Source organism: Phalaenopsis equestris, unplaced genomic scaffold (genome assembly GCF_001263595.1).
Source record: "Phalaenopsis equestris unplaced genomic scaffold, ASM126359v1 Scaffold000536, whole genome shotgun sequence".
NCBI classification, from domain to species: domain Eukaryota; kingdom Viridiplantae; phylum Streptophyta; class Magnoliopsida; order Asparagales; family Orchidaceae; genus Phalaenopsis; species Phalaenopsis equestris.
In genome coordinates, this window is record NW_018164976.1 from 93553 (window position 1) to 106529 (window position 12977).

Here is a 12977-nt window from a genome sequence, read left to right on the forward strand (position 1 = left end):
GAGTTCTATGAAACGCTATAAGCTTTAGAGGAACTGCGGAAAAAAATATCACATTATTTTCACAAAAAATATTTCACATTTGAAATTTTAGAAAGCACAAGAACATTTTTGGTATCTTTTTATTTTAGCTGTCACTGTTATGATATTGTTTTTGTTATTTGTTTTTGTTTAGTTTTCTTTTAAATTTAGTTAGCGTTTGGTAATTTATATTTTTCTTGAGTAAAAAAGGAAAAACATATTCCAGTGATTTGCTTGAGTAAGAAAAGGAAAAACTCAGTGATTGACTTAAAGGAGTTGTATAAATTAATCAGCTTTATTTGCAGAAAAATAGTTAATGTGCAAATTGCATTCAACATGCTATATGATGTACAAACATATCTCAGTGTGAAATGCACAACATATATATAACATTGCATTTAACATAATATCTCAGACCACGACACCTCTCCAAGCAAATTGCAATTTTTTTTTATATGATAGTTTGAAATGCAATATTATATATATATATATATATATATATCGTGCGACTTTTCCATTTCTCCCTCGCTACGACCGCTTCGTTGCAATTATAAAAGGGAGTTGAAGGCTATGGCATTGCAAAACTCTTCCTTTCAGCCAACAATCATCTTTCCTACAGTCAACGGACCTTTCCAATCTCGCCTCCTATATTCTTCCTAAAGCCTTTCAGTCGCCGCTTCCCTCAACTACTTTTCGCAACTTCGCAGCCCCATCCATAGTAGTCGAATAACTTACCATCGTAGCCAAGACCGAGGGTGAATTTCCCTCATTACTTTCTACTTTTCTTTTTTCCATGGTGTTGTATCCAATTTTATTTTTATTACTTCCACTTTGCTTAGTAAACTCATAAGATTAATTACCTACATCTACGTAATAAATAATTAACCTTGATACCTTTAATTGCATAGCTGTTAAATTTTATGAATTTTGATTTGTATAGGATTTGCTAGCCAATGTCGATTGAGCTGATAAATTTGGAGTTTAGAGCTTGCCCCGAGGTAAGTAATTGTTTTTTATTATGGGATAAACATACCATTCTTAATTAATGACATTATCTTTGCTATTTGAATTAGATTCCTAACTCAATGTAGGTGATGCGGGGCTACTCACTACCATCGGCCGGGCATGACAAGGGAGCCGGTCCAGCCCTCCTATTGAACCGGGACCGGCCCAATTGTATTAAAAGCTTGTGATTCCCCCTGACTGATCTTCCGTGATTGACTCCTCCCGTGCCCTATTCTTCCACCACCTCCTAGATGTTGCATCGCCCTCTTCAATTTCTTGCCATTTTCTCCCTTCCTTTCTCAGATCTTACATGGCTAGCTGCTAGCCTTCTCTCTTTTTATACATGTTTTGCTTAGGTCCTAAGCAGCTGTTGGTATTCTGATTTCAGGTATTGTTAACGGTGTTTCTCTCTTTTCGAGGGTTGTATCCTTCGGTGGCGTGGTGTTATGGTTGTATCCCACCAAGGTAGTATGTATCTCCGCTTCGTTCCCTTCTCTCGGCGTCATCCTCTATCGCTGCCACCCTCCCAACTCCGTCCAACAAGTCTCAGTCCTCCAGTTGGTCGTTCGGCCCCTCTCCCGCTTCAGATTCCCTCCATCCATACAGACGGACCACACAACCTCTCCAAGCTTCCTCAACTGCCACGTCTCCACTGCTCTTCCAAGCTATCGCGCCGACCCTTCTATGCCATGTTCCAACAAAGTTGTACCTCTCAGTCACTCCGAAAGACCACAGCCCCTCCAATACTCCATCCAACCTTCGTTGCGCAGCTTCTACACTCTCTTCAGTCAGCCCCCCAAGTCTGCCTCCATCGACGCTCGACTGGCAATCGCCAGGTCTTTTTAGCTCCACTCTAGCAGATTTCTAACTACCATACGGGGTTGTCGCGCAAGATTCACCGCATTCCATGGTTTTTTCTACCTTATGCTGAGTCTATTTCTGCATTCATTATTTCTTTTACTATTTATGTGCTCTTTTCTTGTTGTTTATGTGTTAATGTTTGTGTTGAGTCACTACTGTACTCATTTTAAAGTTCTACAATAAAATTAGTCGCGTCTGTGTCATTGTTTGGGTTAACCCTGGTATCAGTAGGTTTGTTAGTCATATATTTTAAATTATGTAAATATAATTGCAATATATTTTCTTTATTGTTCATAATGAGTTGCATAATTAATTAGTCTTATTTATTATTATATAAATTCTCCATTAATTTCTTATGTCTCAAATTTCCAACATTTATTATTTCTTTCATAATCTTGATGTGTTAAATCACATTGTTGCAAATTCATAATTGTGAATAATTACTGATTGACATATTATAGTTCTACTCATGTGTTTTGATTGTGGCGCACGAAATATATATGATATATGATATTTGAAGCGGGCGTTTCTCGCACAGAGGCAGGAAACAAGTCAGCGGCAGAACCAGCTGCATAAGAGAGCCGATCCAAGCACCACTGAGGCGACCGATTCGGGTTGCAGCAGGACTCGAGTGGGATTTCCTTTCTTCCTGGTGTCCTGATTCGGGTTGCAGCAGAACACGAGTGGGATTTCCTTTCTTCCTGGTTTCCTGTTCAATCTAGCATCAATTTAGGAAGGACGGCAATGCCGCCAACCCTTCTCCTTTTTTCTGTTCTTTCTTGTTTTAGTCTATTTATATGCTTGTTAGTGAGAGTTAGAGTTTGTCTTGGCTGTGCTTGCTTTCACATTTCCATTGTGGAGTCTTTTTCCTTTTTTATGATTGTATTCGAGGAGGTGGTGGTGCTTTTGTTGTATCCTACTTCGAGGTAATGATTTATCTTCCCTTCTCCTTCTTCTCCCCTCTTCCCAGCCACAGACCTACCCTTTTCCCCATTCCAACACCCAAAAATCCTTCCAACAGCAGCATAACGTTGTTGTTCCACTCCCCAACAATCATCTAACAGCAACAGCCACTTTTCTGCAATAGATCTGACAGTCCAGCCACTCCTCTGTCCCAACTCCTCTACAGACCTCCCAAATTACCTCTGAACCCTTCCTAACCGGCATTGCAACTAGCATTGTTTCATATACACTCACCCTCTAGTCGGTGCCACTCTGAACTCAGATCTTCACTTTCTACCCTAGTCAGAGATTGTTTTGTTATTGTATTTTCCCTTTTCATTTGTGTCGAGTTGTAATCCTCATTTCAATATTAATAAAGGTTTGTTTTTTTGCTCTCACTGTTCTTTCCTACTAGTTCATGTATCATTTGGTATCAAAACTAGCCTAACTCTAGTCCTGTTTTAAGATTTTATGATGTGCGTCTTACCCCTTAACCAAAATTTTTCATTCCTACCCTCACCCACCTCTTCTAATTTCCCCAAACTCTATCTCCCCCAAAAAATTTTTTCTTATTACTAAAACCTAGCCAAACCACCCAGAATATATATGCCCGAGCCCACCCAAAAAGAATAAGGTGGGAGCTCTACCACCTTCAGCAAAGTTTTGCAGAGATTGAAGAATTAACACAGGAAAAACTTCCCTTCGACCTAGATCAGAAGAGTCGAAGATAAGAAAGAGATGGGGATCTAATATCATCCAAAGAGAAAATTTTAGCAATCAAGAAGATAGGACATTGCCCTTCAGAATCCAATATCAGATGAGGCCTAGAGAGGGATATTTGAATCCCCCTCAGAGGGAGACTAATAGAGAGAAGATATTATTTGGAGGAAACGGAGACTTCGACAGCAAAGTTGATCCACCAGAATTTGAGGGAGGTATGATCTTGAACACTTCATTGATCGGTTGCAATTTGTTGAACGGATCTTCGAGTATAATGATGTGCCAGAGGATAGGAGGGTCAAATTAGTTGTTATCAAATTGAAAAAAAATGTCTCCTTGTGGTTGGAGAACTTACATCGACAGAGGAAAAGGGAAGTCAGCGATAAGATTACCAGGTGGGAAAAGATGACAAAAGCGTTGCAAAAGAAATACTTCCCACTCCATCATCACCAAGATAGGTTTTTGAGACTCGCCACCTGCAGCAGAGGGATTTGTCATTACAGGAGTTCACAAAGCAGTTTGATCAATTGCAGATGAGGTGTGATCTGACTGAGCCAGAGGAGTACAACATAGCCCTTTATCTGAAGGGCTTAAAGCCAGCTATCAATGATGTAAAGCAACTGCAACCTTATTCGTCACTTAGAGATGTTCAGACACTAGCCCTGAAGGTGGAGAGGCGGCAGGAACAGAGCAGACAACAACCATCCTTCAGGCAGCAACCGTCAGACAGGCAACCTCCTACAGTTACAACGACCGACAAAAGTAACCTAGGAAACACCGTCAAGATCAGGCAAGGGATTGGCATTCTAGATCAACGTGAGAAGAAGCATGAGAAGGGTAGCTCCTCCAACGCTATGTCAGCCAGTAAGTATTACAGATGTCACAGCTACAGTCAAATTGTCTTCAGTTGTCCCATGAGCAAAGTAGTCACAATTACAGATCAGAGTGATGGGGAGGAGGTTAGCGAGAAGGGAGCAGCAGAGGACCAGAGTGAGATACTTCATCTTCCCCCAGATGAAGGAGAGGCACTAGTAGTTCAATGGGTCCTACATACTGATATTAATATGAGGGATCGGTAGTGATTTCGCCACAATATTTTCTACACTCCCTGCATACTGAACAAAGATGTATGAAATCTTATCATCGGCGGCGAGAGCAGCAAGAATGTGGCATCAACTCAGATGATAGAGAAATTGAAACTCACAAATCAGAGGCACTCCTGGCCGTACTCACTGATATGGCTGAAGAAATTGGGACTCCCTTCGATGTGGTCCCTATGTATGTCTACCACCTTTTATTGAGACAACCATGATAGTTTGACTGAAGGACTCAACACGATGGATTCAGAAACACTTATTCATTTATCAAAAAGAGAAAGCACATCATTCTACTTCCATTGTCAGAGTTCAAAATAACAGAAGTCCTTACCAGTAGAGCAGTGTCAGTGAGGCCAATACTAGTAACACAACAGGATAAGAAGACTGAAACATCAACACCAAACACAGACAATTACGCCAGAGGATGTCAGGGCCTCACAATCGACACCGTACCACCAGCTCCACTAAGGGATGAGAAAATGCAGGCTACTCTCATGACACATAAGACTGACATGGTTGTGGGTTACTTGGGGAGGATCCAACAGTACAGGCATAGGGCCGCAGTCTCACAAGAGAGGATCAATGGGGACCTGAGCGTGCAAGTGGTGCCAACTTCTTCGATGCTCTAGTCTTCAGTGCAACCACTAGTGGGACAAAGGTGTCGCCAATATTAGAGACAAGGAACCGGAAGTTTCGATGACTGAAGAAGAAGCTCCCCTAACCTGGGGAGGTTAACGCGGGTGCGACCATTTCCCGCACAGAGGCGGAAAACAAGCCAAGCGGCTGAACAGACTGGCATAGGAGAGTCGGTTCAAGCACCACTGAGGTGATCAGTTCGGGCTGCAACAGAATTTGAGTAGGATTTCCTTTCTTCCATGCATCCCACTTGATCGAGCAATAACCTAGGAAGGGCCACAGTGTCGCCAACTATTCTCCTCTTCCTTTTTAAGATCTTTCTTATTTTGAGTCTATTTATATGCTTGTTAGTGAGAGTTTGAGTTGGTCTTAGCTATGTTTGCTTTCAGATTTCCGGAGTGGAGTCTTTTTCCCGTTTGTAGGGTTGCATCCGAAGAGGTGGTCGTGTTTCGGTTGTAACCTACTCTGAGTTGATGATATATCTTCCCTTCTCCTTATCATGCCCTCTTCCCAGCCATTGACCTCCCCTTTTCCCCATTCCAACACCAAGCCATCCTTCCACCAGCAACATAACCTTGTTGTTCCACTCCCCAACCTTCATCTGATAGCAGCTGCAACTTTCCTGCACTAGATCTGGCTGTCCAACCACTCCCCTTTTGTCCCAGCTCTCCTTACCGGCCTCCCAAATCACCTCATAACCCTTCTTAACCAACCTCATAACCAGCACCATTTCCCATACATTCAACCCGTAGCTGGCACCACTCCAACCTCGGATCTTCTCTTTCGACTTTAGTCGAAGATTGGTTTGCTATTGTGTTTTCCCTTTTCGTTTGTGTCGGGTTGTAACCCCCAAATTAATATTAATAAAAGTTTGTTTTTGCATTTTTGTGGTTCTTTCCTACTAGTTATAGTATCAATATTATTATATCGACATTAAACTATTTTGTTATCCCTGGCCAAACCTAATTTTCACAAAATTAGTGCTCTATATTTCCCAATTTCATATATATATATATATATGTATGTATGTATATATATATATGTGTATGCATGTATGTATATGCATGTATGCATGTATATGTATGCATGTATGTATGTATATATATGTATATGTATATGTATGTATGTATATGTATGTATGTATATGTATGTATATATATATGTATATGTATGTATATGTATGTATATATATATATATATATGTATATATATGTATGTATGTTATCAGGAAGGGTTAAAATATGGATAAGTTATATGTGTATAAACACACTTGATATTGCTGAATATAAATATTTACTTGGAAGAGCATAAGTTTAATCCACTGAACATTATGATCATAAACATTTGATGTTCTTGTTGCAAATTTTGTTATGCATAAAATAAATTGTACATTTTTATTGTTCACAAAACATGCCACATTTCCTTTTTCATTCATACTTTAAAAAAATAATAGTTATTTATATAGTTTGATTTGTCAAGCTCATGCATTAAATTTTTATACAATAGAGTTTTCTCGGCCACTTAGAGAATCATCTACCAAAACAATATTCAAACTTTAGATTTATTTTTGATATTTTCAACTTCATATTAGTTTTTATATTTTCCTTTCTGGGTTTGGGCAGTTAATTCTCTATTGTTATTTCAATTTCATTCAATTATACCTTTGTTTCTTCAGTTGCATGACTCTTATTATAAAATGAAATAAAATTAGCTTTTCTTATTTATTTTCATTATTGTTTCTATCCACTTTTTTATAATACAAAACATATTAACATCCTTTCATCATGACATGCGTTGTCGGGATGTGTCGCCTTTCAAACCCGTTGTGTGGTAGAGTGGTATCAGAGCCCTTGTTTTGTAATCAACATTCCTAGTCGTTTATATTAAATATCCCTATGTTTGAATTCATCATCTCTTGTCTTTGCATTCAATATCCTTTGACTTATTTGGGTTGGGTAGGGATATGTTCTTGTTGTTAGTTGCTTCGTTGATTTTGATTATGAGTATATTTTCATTGATTAGAATGACTCCAAAAAGAAGAGTTGTTGCAGTTGCTCGTGCAACAGAAGTCGTGGGAGCTACTGTAGAAGTTGTATTAGTCCCTAGGGGTCTTCTCTCACCTATAATCTTCCTCGTGTTGATCATGCTCAACTCATTGAGGCTACCAAACCAAATATGACAACTCGTGATTAGTAAAAATTTAATTTTTTTAAGCCCTAATTATTCATATTTTAAATTATTTAATAAGTTCAAATGATCTAAAAATATGTAAGTTATTTGCAAGTATAAATCACTAGAAATTTTGGCAACTTTCCCGCGTCAATACAGTTAGGAAGCATAGGGGAGATTGTCGACATTCCCAATTGTCGTAAAAGACTCGTTGATCAGTGTCATGAGATACTGTAGCCTGCGAAAAAAAAATGTATTTCAACACATGGTCTAAAAAGACGCTACAGGCCTTTAATGTACATGCAAAACGGGCAATCACAAGCATAAATTTTCCCAAATAAATATTTTACTTTTCTTGACTGGTTCTTAAATTCCTTGGCAGGTATTCACTTTTTCTAGGACATGTACTTAAATCCCTTGATTTTTATAAAATTTTTCACGAGTTAGATTTTTACTTCTCACACTGATGAATTACAATCTATGCATGCATGCATGTATATTTATATATACAATAGAGTGGTTGACATATCAATTCACAAAATTGGAAATCAAAATCCATTTAAATTAGAAATTCCACCAAAATTAAGAAAAAAAGAAAAAATTAGAAATATCTAATAAAGGAATAACAAATATTCTAGGTAAAGGAAATAAATTTCTTTCTAATCGAGCATACTGGATGGCAATTTCCTAAAAAAAAGGATTAATCAAATAAATAATTCATTATTGCGGTATTATGTGGCCTTGCTCTTTGTTTTAGAAAACCAAGTCATATAATATTTATTGATGAGAATAGCCCCACCCAAATTCTCCTCTTTCATTTGCTCTCTCTTTGCCCGCCACACGGAAGCTACTTTGTTTAGGGTTTAGGGTGTCTTGCCCAAAACATGAAAAATTTGTAGATGCAACAGTCACGACAGGAACCGTTTGATCCAAAAGCCAATGAGGGATCGACTTGTCCTCCCAAGCATGATTTCCCTTCTATTTGGAGCGGGGCCCACTCCTCTTTGCCCTAGGTCAAAATATATGTTATTTGTTGTGTTTTAGGGCGGTTTTGCTTTTATATTTCTGTCAGGACAGCAGCCGGGTTTAGTTTTCCCTTCTAGGACTTTATCCGGAGAAAACAAGCTGCTCTGGTTGTAACTCGTCTAGAGGTGGTGTTTATTTATCGCTCCCTACTTTCCATAGCCTTCCCTACCTGTTGTCCTTGCCGCCAAAGCCTTCCAACCTGCTGTTCTTTGCCACCAAAGCCTTCCAACTTGTTGTTCCATTGCCGCCAGCCTTCCCTGCCTGCTGCCCCTTACCACCAAGCATTCCAACTTCTTGTCCTTCGCTTCTAAGCCATCCCAACCCCCTTTTTTCCCCAACCACAGCCCCCTTACTGTAGCCTTCCCACCTCCTTTAAACCAAGCCCTAGTTGGGCGTTTGTGTCGTGTCTCTGTTGTTTCTTATTTTGGCGTGTGTTGGTCATAACCCTATTTGCTTTTCGGTAATAAAAATTATATTTTCCATTGTTGTTCCGGCATTAGATACTATTTTTAGGTTTTTGGTTAGCTCCGGCATTAGATACCATATATGTTAACATGTAAACATAAATATAACCTGCAGCGACACCATCAAGAAGATAGCTTGCAGTGACTCCATCTTTCTGAACTAAGAGACAAAAATTTAGTTCCAATAATCTTCAAAATCCAGCCACTATATTTCTCACAGCAATCAGACAAAATATCTCAATGTCATCAAGAGCACACAAAGCAGTATCCAACTGAAATTCCTCTAAAGCATTTTTTTTATGTCTATAGCCGAATTCCCAAGTTTGAACTCAAGCTAGAAGTTGGGAGCCAGAAAACTCAACCGAGATATTCCGGACCTACTCAGCTTCAATCTATCTATTTGGCAACTCGTCACATTCTGCGCAGTAGGATGACTTCTATAGGTTCACCAGTTTGGCCTAATCAATATGGCCAACAGCCAATATAATTTGTTTATTCAATGAGTTATCTATCAACAAGCAACATATTAGGCAAAAAACCCTGAATGCTAAATAGAATTATTTTTCTCTTACCAGAAACCTAGAAATAGGGGTGGCAGTTCTCAGTTATCACACAAACTACAAATGGAAATCTCTTACTAAAAGGGTGTATTAGCTATAATGCATAGATGACCTTCTTGCAAATAATAATTAAAGAGAGAAACAAAACATAGTACCAATTATAATCAGCACTGCACAATGATTGTACTGAATGTGTGAAATATTACGCACCTGTGCACAATATCCATGAGAACAAGAAGACCAAGCTCATGAGCTCTATCTATAAGCGATTTGAGATCATCAGGAGTTCCAAAGCGACTACTAGGCGCAAAAAAATTGGTTACATGATACCTACAACACAAGCAACAAATATTTTAATTAAGCAAAAAAAGCATGAAAAAATTAAATAAATGCTTGTTAGGAACCCATTGATTTCCAAACAAACAAAAAATCATTCAGCAAAGATTCCCAAGTAAACAAATCTTGTAAAACTAGGCGACAAGAAATTTTAATCATTCGAGATAGTAAAAACTCAGAGACTTCAACGGAAATCAAATACATATGATTTTAATCCATCTCCAAATTGGTGCCCAGTGGATTAAATCTTAGCTTTACACAGAGAATTGTAAATTTGCTGGTCTTTATATCCTGCACCTAAGCTCTGCTTAATAGTATTCCAAAGAACAATAAAAAAGTAGCTTCTTTGGCAACGAATTGCTTTTAGTTTCTTTTACAAAAACCTTCAATATCGCGATGTTATTGTGTGGGGATGCGCAATGAAGAACCCTAAAGAGAGCACAGACAAACTTTTTGGCTCAAGGATTACAATATAAAGCCCAAGAAACTACTGGGCTTCCGAAATTGATTGGAATTAGAGATGAACAAGACGGAAGTGTTTGTTTTGGGCATATGGGAGCAAGAACTCCCATAAACGGGAGTATTGGTCAAATTGGCCGACCGGTTCAACAATCCCAACATCATGGGCTGAGAGAACCCTTTAGTAGTTCCTATTTACTTTATTTAGGGACTTTTGGCTTTGCTTATGCAACTTAGAGTTTGTTTCTCTGGGCTTCTATCCTACGTAGTATTGAATAATTTTCCCCATGCAGGTGATGTGCCAATAGCTTATTTGAGAATAGGTGGTGGTTCTCTTTTGGCTTCCATGCCTCGCTAGTATTGTAGTTTGTGATGTTACTTGATGTCTTCCTCTTGGTAAGCAACCGAACTACTTTGTTTCCCTTCCAACCTCTACCAACTTTGCATATTCTCTTCATTGTGGCATTCTACATCTCCTTGCTAGATCTGATCTTCAAATATCATATAGGAATACTAGAATGGTGTTTGATATCAAAGTCATTCAAACCCAAATTTTTATATGGACATGCTATTCTCCACTCATAAACCTAAAATTCACAAAACCCTATTCCTCGAGACAACAAATACCAGTCCCTAATCCTAACCCTATTCTTCATTTCTAACCCTCAAACTCCTCTAAACTTCGGCCACACCAAAACCGGCCACCCTTCTAGGCCAAAACCTTAAGTGAGGAAACAACAGCATGCCAATGAGGAGAAAAACTTAATGGGATATCTAAGAGCTTACAACGAAAGATATGCAAAAAGAAATCTCTGATTATATAAAAAGCTTGTCGAATTTGAAAGAAGGCAACTTGAAGATGTTACCCATAACCAAAATAATGTCTCAACAGATTAGGAAGAGGAGATTAACCCCCCAACCAAAAAGCTTCCAGTGATGAAAAATCAAACCCTGGCGATTTGGCATCAAAGAAGAGGTAATAACTTTTAGGTGAAGATTGACTTACTGTAGTTTGACTACCATTTGGATCTAGATGAGTTCATTGAATGACTCCAAATCACAGAATGAGTTTTTGAACAAAAATATGTTTCACAAAATAGTAGTCAAATTGAAAACCATCAAATTCAAAAAGAGCATGGTTTTGTGGTGAGAAAATCTAAAGCACCTCAAAGCAAGACTCACATGAGGAGAAATCAACTCAAGGTGGAGAGAAGATGGGTGGATACAATCAAGCCCTTCCCAATCAAAAAGTGTTTCAAGGGCAATGATTTTGAGCACATAACATCTTATTGTCTAAACAAATAGAATGATGTCTTTCGTTAAGCAGGAAGAAATGGAAGTAGTTAGTTACACGAAAAACACAGAGGAAATAGAAAGTGTTAGGAAAGCATATGAGCTCCTAGCTGACGAAGGAGAGATGTTATTAATTCAACAAGTCCTTCAAATTTCTAGTTAATATATTTTCTTAAAAATATCTATCCAACAACAAAATTTTCCCCATCTTGCAATCTTACATCAAATACAAACATGCCTCGATATTGCTCAAATGACTATCTTCATTTGCCACAATTTTGATTTATTTTCATATACCATATTTTCATAATTAATCAATAAAAAAAAAAAAAGTTGACCGATACTCACCCTCTTTAAATAACCAGTATCATGTGTTATCAAACCTTCAACTTGTTAAACTTGTTTCATTAAAACTAAAACAATCCTTAACCTTTTTTAGAAATGAACATACATAACCTAAGCATCATGCCACTCCAATAATAATGAAACACCCATTATTACCTTTCCCAATGTTGTTGTCAATAACCAATCAACCTACTAGTGCCAGCTGCATCTCTTCATCTTACATTGTGCTCACTTATTACCTACAACACACTAAAATTTGCTATTGGCAACATTATTCATCCCTACATGCACTACATTGCTAATTCACATGGCATGTGTTGTGATACATACAATTATTCAAACAAAACAACACTTCAACATTTTCATTGATTGTTGAAAGCCGCCACAATTCCTCTATAATCAATCATTCTCATGATGTTGTGTGTAATAGTCACTCAGCCATCAATATTGTCCTCTAAATTTGTAGGCATTATTCTCTATTGGCTTTCCCTATTCAGGAGAAAGGACAGACAAACAAGACAGTTGCCAACCCAAGGTAATCTAAAACAACGCATAAGAAAGGGTTTGATATTACTTAGACGACCAGGAGACTTCGGCAAAAAATAAAAGCACAAAGTTATTTTTTACTCAAGTGATTTCAAGCATATCAAGTTTCTTGTATGGGGGATTCTGTCTGGAGTAATCTCAATAATACCCTAGGGTCTTATACCAAGAATACTTAGCCAGCGTGATATATGAAGTTCAATCCTACTTAAGAGAAAATCCTTGTCTACTCGTCATTCTAAATGACCCCAACAAAACAAAACATCTGAAATGAGAAAAGTGTCAAAACGGTCCATTGACTCTTTGAAAGGGGCTATTTTAGTCTGCGAGTCTATAAAAGCCCCCAGTCTCTTTTGATGGGAGCTAAAATAGTCATCATTAAAAGTAGTTGGGCAGTAATTTGACATTTTTATACTCATAGACTAAAATGGCCTAATGTAAATGGTAAGATGATTATTTTGGCACTTTACTCCATCTGAAATATATAGTATGTCAAAGGAATA

The 12977-nt window shown here is 38.0% G+C and overlaps 1 protein-coding gene across 2 annotated transcripts in view; it reads right to left on the bottom strand.

Annotated features, from left to right (window-relative positions):
- Window positions 1–12977, bottom strand: part of LOC110028889 (1,4-alpha-glucan-branching enzyme 1, chloroplastic/amyloplastic-like) — an 88936-nt gene that overhangs the window by 37344 nt on the left and 38615 nt on the right. For both annotated transcript variants that reach the window (XM_020730932.1, XM_020730934.1), the window contains exon 11: window positions 9709–9828. In XM_020730932.1, the coding sequence (XP_020586591.1) occupies window positions 9709–9828 (120 nt within the window). The remainder of the gene's footprint in view (window positions 1–9708; window positions 9829–12977) is intronic.